At 41.0% G+C, this 20,126-nt stretch overlaps 1 protein-coding gene across 1 annotated transcript; it reads right to left on the reverse strand.

Moving 5' to 3' along the window:
- Positions 1-4,919: 4,919 nt before the first annotated feature.
- Positions 4,920-7,697, reverse strand: LOC119498796. Its single transcript, XM_037787865.1, has 2 exons — positions 7,616-7,697; positions 4,920-6,271 (listed from the first exon to the last, which is right to left on the reverse strand). Exon 2 carries the CDS (start codon positions 6,003-6,005, stop codon positions 4,920-4,922), a length of 1,086 nt encoding a protein of 361 aa, XP_037643793.1. The 5' UTR covers positions 6,006-6,271; positions 7,616-7,697.
- Positions 7,698-20,126: the final 12,429 nt, after the last annotated feature.

Raw genomic sequence — 20,126 nt, forward strand, 5'->3', positions numbered from 1 at the left:
TCAACAGTCTTTGCGAACTGTACAGCATAAAACTGCCACTGCCAGCAGCGTCTCCTTCCTCTCGGGACACTGGCGCCCAGATCTGTGTGCTGCTTTTCTCTGGGTTGCGTTCGGGAAAGGGCTCGCTCCGCTCTCAAACGGGCGGGAGCGGGGTCCGAAACCTCTCTTAACAATGCTGTCTGCGACTGTGTGTAGACACAGACCTACGTCCTCCGTACCCGCGGAAGCAGGACAGGAACACACACACATACACACCGGTCAACGTTCGCTGCTTCGACTTAACGGCACAGCAGACAAGCTGCCTCTGGACACTCTCGCAATACGTCCTGGAAGCCACGCAGCACACCGGAGACAGGGTTACCAGACAGGGACAACAGCAGTCCGGGGAGGCTGCCAAAGACAGACGCCCGCTACTTACCCCAAGTAAGTGGACTCGATGCTGTAACCCTGATCCAGTATTCTGGTTTGGTTTAGCTTTTTTCTCTTTCTTTTTTCTCTGATCACACATACTGCACCTGCTCCAAAGTGGAGATCAATAATCCCACGCCAACGCATGCACTTATAGACTCGCGTCTAGGCGTGGCTGGCAGTGCCGGTGTGTCTTAAATAAGTATCCACAACACCTGACCCAGGGGGGTTCATTCCTCATACATATGGAATATGTAGGCTGGAGAGATAGTCTCGATACGATAGAGAACACCCGTTAGGCCCCTAATTCAGATAAAACTCCACAAACAAAAACAACAAAATATTCGTAACTCTTGTTTCAGGCTTTCAATCCATGTGTCGCTACAAGATGTAGAAGCTCTCTGTCTGCCTTAAAACAGTAGTCAGGTGCCCATATGGGTGTTGAAGAAGTTCTTGCTTGCTGTTAATACTGGCCATTAAAAGATCCCCTGCCTAATGTATTTCCAGTGTAAATTATGGAGGACAAAATCCACTCAACTCACCCTGTGCAAAAATATATTCCAAAATTAATCTGAAGCTAATATGAGGCTTCGGCCATCCCAGTCAGTGAAATCAAGTGAGTTTTTCCACAAAGTTACTGTCTTTTTTATTATAAAATCCCCCTCTTTGTATTGCTATCCCTTCACCACAGCTCAGCAAGCAAACACAGTCTGGGAAAACACAGAGAGGCAGGTAGTAGGAAGCTACCTTACTGGCACATTATGTATTTTAGAAAGACACACAAAACAGTGTTAGAGAGCCAGATTGACATTTAGAATAAGAGACAGAGAAACTCGAGCAGACTGAGCAGATGGCACAATGAAACAGCTACTTGAGTGGAATCTTCTGGAATCACAATCTGACACAGTGGCAGCTGCTTCCTTGGCCCCCAGCTAACACAGTGTGAATTAGCCTAAAGACCAGGCTAATGTGACCTAAAAGCAGGATAAATGTGCCAAAAGGTGATCTCACCCCATCACATAAGCATACATTAGTGAAGATCTAGAGCTGCACTCGTACATTCTGAGAATACTTTCAGTCTGAAAACTCCTAGCAAGGATTATCAGCAAAAGGGTGATGAAGGAAAATTGTCCGGATTAAAAAAAAAAAGGTTAAAGTTTTTTTTAATTATTATTATTATTATTTCATACAGGAGGTGCGGTCATCACATTTGCAATGCACATGCAGAAAGGAAACCACACTCCATAGGTAGGCCTACTGTATCGGCTGTATCGGTATCGGCTCGGGCTCTATCTGTTTGGCGTGGAGAGGAGGTCGTGTTGCTCTGGTTTTATCTGGTTGGCGTGGAGAGGAGGTTGTGTTGCTCTGGTTCTATCTGTTTGGTGTGGAGAGGAGGTTGTGTTGCTCTGGCTCTATCTGGTTTGCGTGGACAGGAGGTCGTGTTGCTCTGGCTCTATCTGGTTGGCGTGGAGAGGAGGTCGTGTTGTGCTGGCTCTATCTGTTTGGCGACGCCTGGAAGCTGCTTGACATCCTCCTGGATCCACCTTCTCACATATATTCACATTACATGTATTATTTTTTGTCATATGGATTGTCTATGTTGTATTTTAATAATGTTGTTATTCTGTACACACGACATCTATTGCACGTCTGTCCATCCTGGAAGGGGGATCCCTCCTCTGTTGCTCTTCCTGAGGTTTCTTCCATTTTTTTCCCTGCACTCTAAAAAAAGATCCACTGGCTCAACTTAAAAAAATTAAGGTAACAAATTGCATGGATCTTTTTAAGTATTTCCAACTATGGCATTATTGAGTAAATCCTATGAGTCTTTTGTAGTCTGACTAACCCAATTGATTAAGTTCAACCAACTTGATATTAATCCAAACATTGTGTTGATATTAAGTTGGTTGAACTTAATTAAGCCTTTAGAGGTCAAAGCAAATCAAGTTGGTTGAACTTAATCAATTGGGTTAGTCAGACTACAAAAGACTCATAGGATTTACTTAATAATGCCATAGTTGGAAATACTTAAAAAGATCCATGCAATTTGTTACCTTAATTTTTTTGAGTATTAGTAAATCAATAATGCCATAGTTGGAAATACTTGAAAAGATCCATGCAATTTGTTACCTTAACTTTTTTGAGTATTAGTAAATCATTTCACTTAAGTCAAAATAAATAACATATTTCAGTTTCAGTTTTTATGATCAAACAGTTTATTTTAGACATTTTAAACACTTTGTCCACTAGCTTCTTTTAACCATGAACATTTATCATACCATGGTGTGTGCACAAAACCATGTCCAATGTTCCTCATTCCCAATGAGATCAGGACAGTAACCAAAACTTTCACCAGGAAACAATTTGTCAAAAGATATCATGAAATGTCCAGCAGCTCTTCACTCACAACTTTGTACTTCAAAAAGAGAAATAATACAAACATCAGAACTGAATTTAAACAACATACACTCAATTACCAGTTTATTGGATACACCTGGCTTAAACTAATGCAGTTTAACACAGCAGTCCTCCAATAAATCCTCCTGATTCTAATGTTGTGTCCATGCCATTTATCTCAGTGAGGGTAGACTGATTATAAGAAACACCTCAGTATAACACAATATTAGTTCAACATCACAAACATCCTCCAAAATGATCATAAAGTGTAATCAGCACCACACTAAAACTGCATTACTTTTAGCTAGGTAGACCCAATAAACTGGCAACTTAGCGTCAACAAATATCCAGCGTGAATATCCAGTGTCCACATAATGTCTTTCAAACAAACTGCCACTGTAGACAATGACGATTATGTAATCACTGCACAGGAAATAAGTACAAACACATTTCCTCATTCATCCCAGTACAAAATCAACTATGAAAACACTTTTTGGAGGTCCTAACATGTCTTTATTACACGGCTGTGTTGAATACTCGATTCTGAATACGCGTTCTGTGCTCTGTAATTTCTTTATAGCAGACCGTTGCTATGTATAGCAGACCGTTTGTGTGAAAATATTGATTTCTTCAGTAAGTAGCCGTGTAATAAGCAGGATAATGTACAGCTAGCGGGTCATTGTTGTGAAAGAATCCCCTTCAGGGTGCTTCACGTCGGGGTGCAGCATTGCGTCGGGGATTCTTTCACAGCAATGACCGGCTTTACATTATCCCTTATATAATAAACATTCTTACAAATTACAGAGGCAGTTTGAGCCTTGAACGTGATATGCTGATGTAGGCAAGCTGTATGTTAACAAAATTTACATACATAACTTACAATTTCCTGCTGAATTTGAGGACAGCGGTCTGCTTTTTGACATTTTTAAGACAGCAGTTTATTTTTTAGCGACATTACCTTCGGGCTGGCTTTCTGTCCATCTAGTTCGAGAAGTATCTTTTGAAATACCTCAAAAGTTTTCATCAGTTGTTTTGGGTAGCTGAGGTTGAGCGCGTATATCAGCCCCATCAACAAGGCACAGGCTCTTGCCACATCCAGGTTTTCCAGGACTTCTGTTCCCTCGATCACTATCCTTGCACTGGCTGGATCAGTCATAATGGCACCCCTGGTGACGACAACCTTCATCACTTCATCAGTATCCTGCACTTCACCATCCTGGAATAAGTAGATCAGAATAAACAATCATTCATCAAACATTCAACAAGTCATCACATTTAAAAACAGTATTATAAACTGTATATAAAGATACATATACTGTCTATGGTGTTGTAAATTACGTTTTCAGGTTTGGGATTTTTTTCTTTTAATTTTCAGATACATTTTCAACATACATGAATATAACCATAATAAAAAAAATAAAAAAATATTGGGGACCCACTCAAAACACAAATTTTATTGGGGACCCACTCAAAACCAGCATCACCGCAATGTGTTTGAGTATAACACAAAGTACAGTGTGTCAAAGCTTAAGCATCTGATTTACCTACCAAGTGTTCTTTGAAGAGATCCTCCTCCTTTTCTCGGAGACACACCACCAGGCAACGGATAGCGACCTCTCTCCTCTTTTCCACCGAATCATCCTGTGAAGGAGAAAAAAAATGTGTGTGTGTGTATTTAGTAGTGCCATTGATGGATTCAGGTCCAAATCTTGACATTTTAGTGCAAAGTATTTGAATTCTATATATTGTGTTATAAATATGCATAGTTACTGCCCTATACTGGTTGAAACCCAGCTATTGCAATTGAATTTTGCTATTGGTTGCTCTAATACGTACCATATACGTCAGGTGAAGTATATGATGGCAGCTTTCGTCACCAACCAACATTCATACATACCTCTAGCAGCATGTTCCTTATCCGCTGGATCTTCATTTTTGCAGCCCCCCCTGTTGATGAGGCCAAGGTCATTATTTTGGGGGAGTACTGGTCCAGTTTTGACATGAACGTTGTTTCCAGGTTAGCAGTGGTGATCCTTCTGAATTCTTCGTTTATCTGTTTAAAATAAAGCACAAATAAAAGGCACAATTTGTTGATGTAGACGCTTGCATACAAGTCATACTGCAAAAATACTCACCTGTGCTGCATCAGAAAGAGCAGGCCATCGATCTTTGAAGTCACTGACTGGTGGTGCTAGATTGACAACTTCCTGTCTGCGACTGGAGAATGTCTTTGCCATTTTTTCGCTGATGGTCTGACAGTTGTTCCTTTTCTTAACTTCATTAAGGAGCTCCACTCTTTGATGTTCCAAGCTTCCTTCTGTTTCTCCTTGTGGGTGAGGGGGTAAATAGTTTACCTCTGCCTTTCTTGGCTTTTTTATATTCTTTGCGGATGCCTTCTCATGTGCTCTTTTTTTTGAGAGAGAGTTCACATCAATCTCAGGGCACCCGAGCCCTCTAAGTTTAGATCTATAGTTGCCCATTTTATATTTAAGTCTTTGTTGCCATCCGTAGCATCCATTATATGATCCTGGTTCTTTAAGGCAAGGATGCTTCTGAATCAGCGCCTCAGTAACATTAGCAAGCTGCGCACTGGTCGGGTAGGCAACATATTGAAAGATGCTTTCAGCCAATTTCTCAAGGATGTCTGGAAGGATCGTGGTAAAGTTGAGTTGAACTCCATCCTTCTTGAAAGCCTCATTTCCAGATGCAAGAACAAGCTCTGTGCCGTAGGCAAAGCGAGGTACTGGAAATTCAATAGGCCAACACTGAGAACGCTGAGTCACATGTTCAGGTGATGAAAGAATCAGGGTATCCTGCGATCCAGATGAGCAACTGCTGTTAGAAGGATGGACGGAGGTCTCTGAAGCATGGACGGAGGAAGCTGCATGGACGGAGACGTCTGATGCACTTTCGAAGGAGCTGTCCACATCAGTAAACGTCAGATTTACTGTGGGAGGTTCAACAATGTGTACCACTTTGATTGTGTCCTTGTCCTTGATGTCATTTGTTGAGGTGAGAGAAAAATATTCCTCTCCAAAATCAGCATCCTGATAATGCAAAGTAAAGTTCCCATCAAGCCCAAATGTCTCTCTCACAATAGACTCAAGTTCAACCACTGTCCCAGGGATTCCATGAGGTAAATCCAGTTTCCGTATGTCATGGTCCTTGAGTACGATTCTAAGTTTGGCCTGATGACCCATTTGAGCATCTGTATAAGAGAGTACATCACCTCAGTTAGATTTACATCATTCCCACCCCCTAAACATTCAAAAGTAGAACAGAATAATAACACTGATAATTACCCAAAACCTAAGCTCTTGAAAAAATGTAATCTTCAGTGCAGAGGAGGTGCTGCTCTCCCCTGCAGATACTTTGTGGGACTGCTCCTCCAGACGCAGCAGGATGTTCTCAGGCTTGGATGATTTTACACTGACCAAGTGTGAAGGTAGTCCAGGCCCTGCAGAATCTAGAGAAAACACAAAACAGTTATTTCCTTTCATACAGCCATTACTAAACTTTTCATGACCTGTGACTCCATCAGGGTAAACTGGTGGATCAAAGAGATGAGGATTACAGGGTTTAACACTAACTCAGTTGCTTCCTCTACTAGTCTCTCACACATTTTACCAAATCAGAATATCAATGTTTTTAAGAATAACTTCCTTTATGTTCAAATCAACATTTTGTAATAAATATAATTTGATTTTTTCAAAACCTAAAAATAACGTTTAAAAGTGTGATTCAATCCATATAAAAATTAAATAAGCCACTGTATATACATTTAATAGTTAAACATTTTGAGAAATAGGCCTATGCTTATTCTCTTTCTTTCTGAGGTTTTACATTTTCCTTTCACTCATTAAGACTATGAACAAAACGGGATCTCCTCTTTCAACACTCACATTTCAAACACTTCTGTACACTGTAGAACACTGAACACTTTCCCAAAGCAACGCAGACACAACGTCCCGTTCTCTCACACGCCAATCCGCTTGTTGTGTTAACCTTAGCACATGCTGCTAACTGGTGACAATCAATCTACATACCGTGTACTCTGCATGAGGCTGCGTGCATATACTGTAGCTTTAATATGCCGCCCGCCAAAGTGGCTAGTTAGACTTACTACTTACTGCCTTCTTTCTGATCCCACTCCTTGCTCAAATGCGCCACAGGTGCGCCAAGTTAATCATCACAGGTGCGCCAAGTTAATCATCCTGATGAAAACTCCTGTGGTGCGTGCACATTAGCGCGCGCCCGTGAACGTGCGCGTGCATGAACGCGCGGTACACTTGCGTGTCCTGGTACGAGGGTTTGATAATATAGTAACTCAATAGTAAGAGTGACTCTCTTGACCACTGCTGAATTGTGCTAATGTCAAGCCCTGCTTATATGGCGTTTCCACAACGTGGTGTCTGCTTCCCAGACACCATTACTGCATTTTTAGCTGCAGCTCAATTAACCAAAATAGATATTAAACTGAAGTATACCGAGTAAAACAAACAACCCACCCATGGAGCTGCTGACCAAACCTTTATCAACCCAGTGTCAACTTTAAATTAGAACAAAAGTAAACACATCCATTTACCTTTGCAGGGTTACAACTAACAATGTACAAGTTCACATGGTTTAAAATGTGAGAATAAAAGAAGACTTTGAAGACACTGCTAGCTAATGCTAGCTAACATTCGCTAACGTTAGCTAGCAGGACTTCGTTCTTCCCTTTAGTGCAGCATGAAAACGACTACCTACAGTGTGTGCTGATGCAGTAAGCAGCTGTTGTGAATGAAACAAAGAAAAATGAATTACTTACCAAGTAACTTGGATGATATTCAGGTAAAACTCCTGTTGCTCTGATAGATGCGGTTTGGTAGCAAAAAACAAGCGCGAACATGTCTCCGAGAGTCGTCCGCCTAGTTCCGCCCTACTGTGCTCTGATTGGCTAGTTCGAACCGTCACATGACCTCTTTGTCCTATCCCTAACCACTTCCGACCTGGAGTGCGTTAACTCACTAGATACAAGTTACACTAACTTAGTATTTATTCTAAATTAATATATTTTTTAAGTAAAGACAGTGTTGCTCATTTTTCAGTTTGAGCGACTTATTTTATTAAGTCTTCAACTTACTAAAACAAGTACATGTAACAAACTTAATTTATTTTTGCTGAAAAACTTATTTATTTTAAGGGTGATTTACTGACCCCATGAATCCTTTTTTAGAGTGTGTTAAAAGGTTTTTTTTGTTAAGTTTGTTCTTATCCGATGAGAGGGTCGCACTGTAAAGGACAGATGGTGCCGTATCCTGTACAGATTGTAAAGCCCCCTGAGGCAAGTCAAATAATATGTATCACAAGGCTCTGTTTCTTGCCAGATAATTCAGTAATAAAGGGGATATATAATCCAAAAAGCAGACAACAGATGTGCAGTTGGTTCTGTTTAACGCTGTATGTCTGCATACATTTTTGAACTGTACAAGGACAGCCTGCGCAGATCCTCATGGACAATTTCATTCACAAAGACCTTGTGTTTACGCCGCCAGCAAATCCACTGATTGCACTGATTCCACTGACATGAAATCTGGATGTTCTACAGTAAATGCTGGTGTGACCGAGCTCTTATCCTTATTAGTGTGCTAGGATGGAGGCAGTAGAATTCTGTGGTAGAGCTGATAAACGCTCTACTAACAGGAGCAGAAGCTTAGTATTGAAAATGATATGCGATTTAGAAAATGTGTGGATGGATACGTTCCAACAGGCTGGACGTTGGAGTGGAAAGGTCTTTTTTTCTCGTTTTGAATTAGGTAGTACTATAAGGATTTTTGTAATTTGTTTCTTTTATGATGATAAGGAAAATATTTTTGTGGGGGATTTACTCTGGCAGCTGTGCATGCTTTGGTGCCCGTATTGACTTAAAAGGTGAAGAATAAAAAAGACCGGTACTCCTGCCTCATTACATCTTTGGGAGCTGAACAAAGATGAGAGTCGACTTTAGTGTCATGTCATGCTTTCCCCTTGGCAGAGCATAACAGTAAGATTCTGTACGAATTTTTAGGTACGCTTGTCAAAATAAAAGCTTGTGCCAGGTTGTTGAGCATGTGAGCAGAGTGGAGTTTGTTAAATTAGTTAGAGTGACAACATAGGGCCATGGCATCATGGGCTAATTATACCAATTTACCACTATCACACTAGAGGGCAAGATGTTTTTCAATTTTGTCACAGGTTGAATTTTAACATTCATTTCACACAATCATCTGTCACCTTATTCTATGTTCACCTGCTTCCCTGGTCGGCTTCTGGACTGATCCCAACACCATAAGCCTGCTAATAAGTCCCATATCACACATGTAATGATGAGTGTGTGCAATGCCTTGGCGTCTTGAGAGTTAATACAGCCAGATTTCTAATAGTATCAAAGGTGGCTGAAACAACTCTGCCATTTTCAAAGCATTTCAGTTATGGCTTGGTATTCTACAGGCCCTTCCTAATGTGTTACCAAATGATGGGGGACAAAATCCACAGTCCTCAGTCTGTGTAAAAATACATTCCAAATTTAATCTGAAGCTAATATGAGCAATGACGTGCACAGACATTTTGGGGGGCAGGTGCTCAAGCAGAAAAAAGGGCAACCCTCTCATAATTATTTAAAAAAAAAAGTTACATAGCCTACAGCAGTGGTTCTCAAACTATGGTACGTGTACCACTGGCGGTACGCGGAGGAATATCTGAAATATGTTTTAAAAATGAAATAAAGTTCATTTAAAAACATATAATACTATCAAAATACAAATGAGTATACATTAACCATGAGATCATTGAAATGGGATTTAAAATAAGTTTTGGGCTTTGCTGTAAAATTTTATTTTTAAACAAAAACATATATGCACGCGCTACTACTACCCCGCCACGTAGCAGCTACGTAGTTGGGTAGCAGTGCGTGCAAACATCCACGATAAGTTACAAGCTAAACTGTGATGACAAGATAGTAAGCGGTAGGAGGTAGATAGTAAGCGGTAGGAGGTAGCTAAAATGATGAAGGGTTCAAAAACACTGCAATCGTGGCTCCAAACGGAAACTATTATTATGGTTTATGGAAGAGTTTAAGTGCCAGCTCTAGTGCTACCCCTTTGTACAGCGTGGCTGTGGCTGACAAATTCAACAATAAGTAATATTATTATTATTAGGAATAAATTAGCCTCCTGCGTGAACTGTTTTTTTATGCACTCTGGTCATGCAAAGTACCTGTCTTAATCAATTGAAAAACTGTTGTTTACTTCTATCATCAGCAATCTCTTGAGAATTATTCGTATTTATCTCTTATTTCTTTAAGCATGTTATACTGTTTCAGTCATAATCAGCTGTGATTTTATTGGTTGGTCTAACTGGTATGTGCTCTGGCCACCCAGAGTAAATGTTTCACTTTAACAATGGAGCAGTAAATCATTCAGCAAAGTGATCTACCTGCCAACCCAACGTAATAAGATTAATACATTTGGTACATCTGTGCCATAACCAAAGTAGCACTGCAATACAATTCATCAGCAGTAACAGATTACAGAATTGTGTGTGAGCATGCATGTGTGTGTGTGTGTGTGTACAGTTAAGTAGCCTCATCTTCAACTCAGAGCACTTCATTCACCCATTTATCCATGCCAAGATGGTTGAAGGTAGCAAGCCAGGTGGATCCTATCAATTAATGAGATGTCAACAAGCATGTCTGCATTATTGATGTGAACAGTCATCTACCCTCGCCATGACTAACAACAAATGACTAATGCCCAAACAACAACCAGTCCCCAGTCAATATAACTTCTTCTTTTTGTTTAAAACGAATGAGATTCCCCTCTAACTACCTATCGCGGTCTACCTAACTCAACCCTGGTCTTCAGGGCTATGATATACTTATGTATCAAAACCCACTAGAAACAAACGAAATACGACATTACTCTGCTACAAATTACAACAGCTACACCAGAATTTTGTGAGTCTGTGATGAGTGGACCTCGGGAGTCTGGGGGCAAAATTTTGTACTGTTTAAAGATAAATGCATCAATCTGGAGAACAAAATCGGGAAATGAGATGCAGCTATAGTGTTTTTTGACGGTTTGTTATTACCTTCTTCTTCTGCTTCCTCTTCCTCTTGGCAACACAGCTAGAAGTGAATGCATACACCACCAACTGGACTGGAGTCCAAGACTGCTATCAAACATTCACTGTGTACTGTGGGGACATTATGGTCATCTTTATGAGAATGAGCCAGCATGAACAATATACCACAACCCTGAATTTCAGTTTTAAAGAATAGATACATATTTCAGTAATATGTAAAATTCCAAGATCCATATGCAAATATTTATATGAAATATTGTTCCATTCTGTGATTTCAGGATTCTGTGTGTAGATTCATGGTAAAACTCTAAAGGACTAATCATTAATACAGAGCAGCCTATTGATCGGTCCAACACTTTGGTCCAGACCATAGACTGTATATGAGAAGTGGACGAAGTCACGTGATGTCACCCATTGGTTTGTGGACTACGGTTTTGAAGCATTGAGTTCAGCATTTTGACAGTCGCCATCTTGGTTTTTGGAACCATAAGTGACACGAGAGGGTGGAGCAAAGTACAACCGAACGCTGCATAACACATTAACTACCATAAATTGAAAACACACTGAAAGGATGAAAGTTCTAAAAAGTTCTGAAAACACAGACAACACCCAGACCACACAACGCCATAGTGGTGTCCTGTCGATCACAAGTTAGCCACGCCCTAAAGCATCCCCTGCTTTATGGTCTATTTGACTCTAAATGGGACCATAATTTACTAAATGAACATCATGCTGTATTGAAGAAGACTTGAAACTAGTGATTGAGACCATAAACTCATGTTTATAATGTTTACTGAGGTAATAAATCAAGTGAGAAGTAGGCTCATTTTCTCATAGACTTCTATACAGTCAGACTTCTTTATGCAACCATTTCATAATGACCCCCTGCTGGCCAATAGAAAGAATGCAAGTTTAAGGCAATCCCACATTGGCTTAATTTTTCAGACCCGGAGGTTGCCGCGGGTCTGTCCAGGCTGATGTATCTCAACAACTGGATGTATTGACATGAAATATTGTACAGACAACCATGGTTCCCAGAGGATGATTTGTACTGGCAAAGTGATCTCCTGGCTTTTCCTCTAGCACCACCAGCAGGTCAAAATTTCTATTTGTCCAATACTTTTACTTTACTTTACTAATACTTTTAGTATCAGTCATGTTAGAAGTGTGTGCATTGGTGAAAATATGATGTAATGCATGTTGGCTGGTGTGACAAACCAAACAAAGGAAGAATGGTGAGGTGGATGCAGCAGGCCCAGCTGAGAGAGAGTGAGACTTTCAGAAGGCAGCAAAGCACTCAGTCAGGCAAAGTGAGAGGGGTCGCCAAACCCCCTCCCTTAAGATGGGGATCCTCGCTAGGATGCCCAAAAGTCAGTCACAGCTACCAAGTACCCCCCAATAATACAAAACAATCAATATAATTAAGGACCTTAATCCAATACACTCTGGCATACTAATTGTTACTTGTGAATGTCCATGCAACCTGCAAGCTGTCTCATCTCTTAAGCACCACGGTCACCCCCTCAGCAACCTTGGTACCTAGGAAGCATTTTAAGAGACAAGAAAACCAAAATGGACAAATAAAGAAACTGCAGGTAAGGAAACACATGTTGACTTAAACAGCTCGGGACATGGCATCAGCCACTGTATTATCAGCTCCCTTTACATGACGTATGTCAAAATGAAATGGCTGCAAGAAAAGACACCAGCGCATAAGCCATTGATTTGGGTTTTGGAGTGAGTGGAGAAAGGTTAGAGGATTTTGGTCTGTGTACACCACTAAAGGTCTTACTCCCCCCCCCCTCCCCTCCCCCACACACACACACAAACCTCAAAGTGTTGCAATGCCCAGATGAGAGCCAGTTCTTCCTTTTCAATGATCGAATAATTCAGTTGATGTGAGTTGAACTTTTTAGAAAAGTAACTCACCGGGCAGTCAACCCCTTTTTCGTTAGCCTGCATGAGTACAGCATCAGCTCCTACCTTGCTAGCATCCACATACAGTGAGAAAGGTTGATCCATCTGTGGAGCTACTAAAACAAGGGCAGAACACAACAAAGACTTGACAGACTCAAAGGCTTCTTGACAGGGAAGAGACCATTCAAACTTAACCTTTGGGCTAAGAAGAGAAGTGAGTGGAGCAGCCACTGTGGAGAAATGTTTACAAAACTCACGGTAGTACCCCACCATACCCAAGAAACAAGAGAGCTCTTTCCTGGTAGTCGGAACAGGAAACTGCCAACACCTTTGCTCTTACTGGCCGCACCTGCCCTTGGCCAATCACTTTACCCAGGTAGGTGACTGTTGCCTGCACAAACTCACATTCTTCCAGATTAAACACCACCTTGTTCATTAGGTGCTGAAAGGTGGCTGGGGCATTACGTAACCCAAATGGCATAACGGTATAAGAATACAAACCACTGGGTGTGATGAAGGCAGCGATCTCCCTGGGTCTAGGTGTTAAAGGAACCTGCCGGTAGCCTTTAAGTAAGTCAAACTTACTGCCAAACTTAGCAGAGCCAACCTGATCCACACAGTCCTCCATACGTGGGAGTGGAAAGGAGTCAGGCTTTGTAAGTTGGTTCACTTTTCGGAGGTCAGTACATGGTGTAAACGTATCATCAGGCGTCTTTACAAGCAAGCATGGGGACGACCAACTAGATACACAAGGTTCAGCAATGTTATTTTCCAACATATATCTGACCTCTGCTTCTAAATGCTCACGCTTGTCTGGAGACATACGATAAAAGCGTTGTCTGACTGGCTACGTAGTACGAGATGGAGTACCTGCAAACAGGCAGGGATAACCTTTCATTAGATCCACCAACTCTGTTAACTTTGGTTCAGGTAAATGTTTCAACATTACCTCCAAATTGGCAAGTAACTCTCAAAATCCCATCATCTAGTGTACACAACTCTTCCTCAAATTCCCCTGCCAGATCAAGAGGTGGGGGATGACTCATTGGAACTGCTACAGCAGGGGAGGAAAACAACAAAGCAGGACCTGGTGCAGGAGAGTGAGCAAAATAAGGTTTTAACAAGTTAATGTGACACAACTGCACAGACTTCTTCCGGTCCGGGGTTGAGATTACATAGTTTAGGTCTGACACTTTCCGGACTACTGTATACAGGCCCGAAAACTTGGCCTGAAACGTAGAGCCAACTACAGGCAGAAGCGCAAAAACTTGATCCCTGGGGACTAAATTCACGGCGTTCTCCACGCCAATCATATAGGAACCAGTACATGTCTCAGGAGAGAAGGGTAACATGGAGTCCACAATAAAAGAGTCAAGTGCCCCTGAATCTCTTTATATCTTTACTGGTACCCTTGTCTCACTTCCGACCAGTGATACATAACCATCAAACATAAATGCAGCATAACCATGATCAATCTCCTCATTAGCTGAGAAATTTGACGGTTCTTGCTCCACAATAGGACCTCGATCACAGACTCTAACAAAGAGGGTTTTGTGTGGGCCTGCACAGACTCGTTCCTCTGCACGCAAAGATGCTGCAGCCCCAGATGATTTTGCTGGTAAATAACCAGACTTCAACTTTTTCCTCAACACCGGATATTCATTTCTCAAGTGACCCTTACCAAAACAATAGATACAGACACGATTGGGGTCCAGCTTTCCTCGTGACCCACGGACCGCTCTACCTGAAAATTTTTCTGTCCTTTCTGACAACCACTTACTGGAGTGAGCCCCAACAATACCCTCTGCAGTCTGCCTCTCCACGACCACGGTTATCACCAAAAAAACCTTTATGGGTCAGGACAGACTCATCTGCTAACTTAGCAGCATCTGAAACCTTGCTTGCTTTCTGTTCATTTATATAGCTAACAACACGGTCAGGCAAAATATTGTTAAACTGCTCAAGCAAGAGAAGTTCCTGGAGATTATCCAGGCTTTTTACCTGGGAAGCAGCACACCAGCGGTTAAAGTGAGTGGCTAAATTGTGAACAAATTCAGTGTGAGATTGCTTCTTCTTTCTGAGTGATCAGAACCACTGACGGTATGCTTCAAGTACAGGATCATAGGCTTTAAGTACAGCAGCTTTAAACGACTGATAGTTACCACTATCAGCAAAACTCAAGGCTGAGAAAGCCTCCTGGGCCTTGCCTGTGAGCACACACTGAAGCAGTAAGGTGTGCTCAGCATCAGAGCAATCTCGTGCATCTGCCAAACGTTCAAACAATACAAAGAAAATGTTTGGGTCTCTTTCATTAAACTTTGGAAATAACCGTAAATTACAGCAACATCAAATGACGGAGGGGGAGGAACAACCAATGCCGGCCCTTCAGCCTTTTGTGGCTCAGTCTGAAGCTGTCCTTCACTTATAAGCTCCAACTTATAGCGCTCCAACTCTAACTCTAACTGCTGTCGAGCCTGAATATGGGCTAGTTCAGCTTCCCGAAAACGGGCATCTTGTCTTAACTTTTCCAGCTCCAGAGCACTCTTTTGTTCCTGTTGCAATGCAGCAGTAAAAACTGTTGTTGTTGCTCAAAGGTTAATCCAGTCCCAAATCCCATCAAAACAGGAGCTAGATTAGACATCAGAATCACTAATCATTTCTACAGGTGCACTTTCTGTCTCCACTTGGACAGACAAAAAAAGATTTCTCCACCAATTGGGCCTTTAATGTGGCCAACATTTCATCTTTATTTAACTTCTTAGGAAGCTCAACACTGTAATGGTCAGCCACTTTCAAAAGCTGATCTTTTTTGTAAGAGACTAGCACAAACAAAGTCTTCAATTGAAGCCATTTCACAATTTTATCACGTTAGGGCACACCACAGATAGGCCAGAAACACAACTAAGCCAAAGTGTTCCTCCACTATCTGACAAGGTGACAGGCTGCTTTAAATATGGAATCCCATCCCTCTGGCTAACTACCTACCCGATACTAGCTGACTCACTCAACCCTAGTCTTCATGCAGGTTAGCGGCAGTATAAATTAAGCACAAAGTCCAGTAACCCGGTTAACCCTCAGCACATTGAAAATCATCTAGGTGGTCATGGAAGTGCCCCCGAGCCTGGGCTTTAACCACTTACTGCACAAAAACAACAAACTAAAACAAAAAAAGGGTCAATGAGGACAGCTGGTGCCCACATTGCTTATACCTGTCAGGAATACGGGTTCCAAATGATTTAGCAGCCCTTACCTCTTACTGTCAGTGCAGGAAAACATACATGAACCATACCAGGCCTAAATCTATGGCACAATACACTTGCTAGACTATAAATAATCCAGCAACATAAAGTCAACCAAGTAACCCTTAAAAATACCAGTCAAAATGCCAGAGTCAGCCACAATCTGTGTGAAACACTCCCTTAAAGAAAATGTTTCCCAGCCCTGATCCCGGACGAGCCCCCATTTGTTACCACCTGGCTCAAGGCTGGCAACAAAAAGGGTGAGACTTCTTCTTCTTTTTCTCTCCGTTTACTGGCGGATCGCAAACAACTTTAAGGTGCATACCGCCACCTACTGCACAAGAGTGTGTAACATCATGTCATTTTACAGATTATTGCTACTCTTAAATTCTACCCACCAATCCTGTGTCTCTTAAAACATTAATAGAGCCTTCCTGGTGCCTTCAACCCCCTCACCCTCTGTTCCCAGTATCCCCATCAAATCCCAATCCCGTCCCTCCTCTCTGACTTGGTCCTGTAATCTTTGTCTTTCAGCCTCATACTTTTTTACAATGAATTAGGATACGCTGCACATTTTCTTTAACACCACAATTCCCACACTTGTCACTGTTCCTTTTCCCCATCAAAGCCAAAGTGCTAATAAGACCTGTGTGATCGGTCTTGTTATGATGATTTCCTCCCTTCTGTTCCTTTCTTTATATTTCTTTGTTGTGACCGACTTTTGTATTCTGAAATACAGTATCCCTTTCCTTTCTGATCCCCTTCCCATCTGTTCTGCCATATCTCCACTCCTTTCCTCTTAATCACCGCTTTTCCTTCTCCTTTCCCAAGTAAAACTGGTACTGTTAGTTCCTTTTGCAATGTTTATTCGGCCAACTCATTCCCTTTCACCCCCTCATATGCTGGAACCCAACTACTTCTATGCAGTCTTAGCAAGCTATAGTATAGTTCAATGAGTAGATCTTCCCAGCTTTTGTTGACTGTACGCTTTCCGAAACAGCTTTTGAATCTGTGCACAGCACCACTCTGTTAGGTCTGACCTCTTCAACCCGCTGTAATGCAATAATGGTTGCCACTATTTCTGCTCTATATACTGATACCTGGTCTGAAATTCTTTTGGAGATAGATATTTTAAACTCGGGAATATAAACACCAACTCCCACACACTCCTGTTTATTCTTGGAACCATGTGTATATATTTGAGATAATTATAGTAGCTATTCCTCAGATACACACTTGTTTTAACTCCCACTTCATTTAGTTGCCACTCCCTTTTATTTTCCTGAATACTCATATCTACTTTAACTTCTGGGAACAGCCAGGGGGGTACGCTGCTAACTGGTGTGGACCTGGTAAACTCTAAGGCTTCCAATCCATAGGTCCTCACTCTTTCTTCCCATGTCCATCCAAATCCCCTTGAAACTTAGAATATTCCCAACAGTTTTGAATTGTTCCTTAGTAGGATTATCTTCCCCGCTTCCTTTTAATCTGACCCAATATGCAAAAGCTAATTTCTCTCTTCTTAACTCCAATGTAGTATCGCCCGCTTCAATTAACACTGCATTAATGGGTGTTGACTTAATAGCTCCAATACAGAACCGTAATGCTCTATACTGTAATCTATCCACTTTTTGTTGTGATGTCTTTGCTGCTGCTCCATATACTATACAACCATAATCTTTTGTTGACCTCATAATCGCCCTATAGATGTCAATCAATGACTGTTTATCTGCCCCCCAGTCACATCCAGCCACAGCTTGTAATAAATGTATTACTTTTCTGCATTTTGTTTCCAGGCGTTTAATATGAACGTTCCATGTATATTTACTGTCTAGCCATAGACCCAGATATTTGAATTCATTCACCCTCTCCATCAGCTGGCCATATAATGTTAACTTCTCAGTACCAATCTTTCACTTTTTTTGCAAATATCATATAACAAGACTTATTTGTTGACATTTTGAACTCATAAGAGGGTGAGACTCTCAGAAGGCAGTCCTTTTATGCCTTCTCGGCAGCCCAGCCCAGATGGGCAGGTACAAACAGACGACCCTCCCAGCTACACCAACCAGCTACTCCCTGGATCCGCAAAGGCAACAGCAAAGCACTCAAGTCAGGCAAAATTAGCAAATGTTAGCATACTAACACATTAAACTAAGATAGTGAATAGGGTAAATGGTAAACATCAGCATGTTAACATTGTTATTGTTAGCATTTTAGCATGCTGATGTAGGCATTTAGATTAAAACCACCCCTGTGCCTACATGGCTGTACTTGTCTTGTTTATTTTTTCATTCACTGCATCTTTATGTGTATTGTATTTGTTATTCATTATTACAGTATAGATCTATAAAACTACTGTATATGCCTTTATATATAGCTACTTTTTTCTACATCAGTAGACCTGTGACTCTTAACAAGCCACTACACTTCCTTAATAGGGATCTGGAGACATTATGGTTGCACATACAGTATATATTTGCACAAATCTTTGCATAATTCATCTTTATTGTCCAAGATATTGTAATTTAATTTTGTTATTTATTATTGTTTTAATTTAATTTAATTTAATTTAATTTAATTTAATTTAATATAAATATTCTATATATCTCTTTAGCTATATGTGACTAATTAAAGGGGTCTGGATACTTAACAGATGTTCTAGAAACAACAACTCCCTGTTGTTGCTTTGAGAATTGTGACATAACTGCAAAACCTGTTTTCAAGCCTTCAGCCATATTAGCTCTGACAACAAATGCAGTTTATGACACATGGAATCATGTTGGTGTATGTTAGGATGTAGTGCAGATGTGTGGAAAAAGGTGCAGGAGTGTGTGTGTGTGTGTGTGTTTATGCTGTTATTCATGCTTACATTTCTCCTCTATCACATTGCCTAGAAGCTCATATGTAGAATCCTATATGCATGTTTCAAACTGTGTGCAGTACAACAGCACATCCGAGATGTAAGGTGCTTTAAGACAGCTTAAACAATGTGCCTTTGTGGTAAAGAATGTAACCCTTTCACAGCTGCCAGGACTTTATGATGTGAGAGAGCGATAAGCTGTTCAAGTTGTGCGCGCGCACACTCACAGTGTGTGGCCACTTGTATAATTGGTCCGCTCAGACTATTCTTTCATTTTGAGAGTGATTCAGTTTGGCTCTTGAAAAGAAAAAAAAGGGAAAAGGCGTGGTTTGAAAAAAAACCTGTGGTCAACAATAGTCACTTTGTGGAGAGAAGTTGTTGCCTGGAGGCTGAAAGAAACCACCCTGACTCCCTGGAGAGACGTTCCTTTTTAAAGCAAACTAATTGGCAACATCACTGGGGTCAATATCGTATCGAGGATCTGCCAAAGAAAAAACTATGTCCCATTGCTCAAGGCCTGGACAGATGGCTTTTCCAATTCAGTTACCACTGTGGCAGCCAGAGATGTGGAAAAAGACGATGTAAGGATTTGACTTTGTTATGCCTTTTTATTGACTGAGTACAAGAAGGGCTCAATACAAGCTTACTCCTTTGAAGAACCACTCCTGTTCAATAGTTATTACAAAAACAAAGTCAGACACAAAAACATACACATGAATTTACCTGTTCCTAGGAATTGATTGGACTGTAAATCTTGTTTATCTTATACGGTGCATTTATTTTACTATGAAAAAAAAGTAGGACACATATACATATATATATATATATATATATATGCACCCTGGACAGGTTGCCAGACTATCACAGGGCTGACACATAGAGACAGAAGACCATTCACGCTCACATTCACACCTACGGGCAAGTTATAGTCAATCGTTAACCTAACCTGCATGTCTTTGGACTGTGGGAACACGGTTATACACTAACGCTAACATGGAGAGAACATGCAATCTCCACAGAAGGGATTCAAACCTGCGACCCTCTTGCTGTGAGTGGGAGTGAGGCGAGCATATATATATATATATATATATATATATATATATATATATAATGTGTATATATACATTTATATATGGAATGAGTATGGAATGAAATCCTGAGAATCTTAGGTTTAGGAAAAGATCATGGTTTCGATTATA

This window comes from Sebastes umbrosus, chromosome 12 (assembly GCF_015220745.1).
Source record: "Sebastes umbrosus isolate fSebUmb1 chromosome 12, fSebUmb1.pri, whole genome shotgun sequence".
NCBI classification, from domain to species: Eukaryota; Metazoa; Chordata; class Actinopteri; order Perciformes; family Sebastidae; genus Sebastes; species Sebastes umbrosus.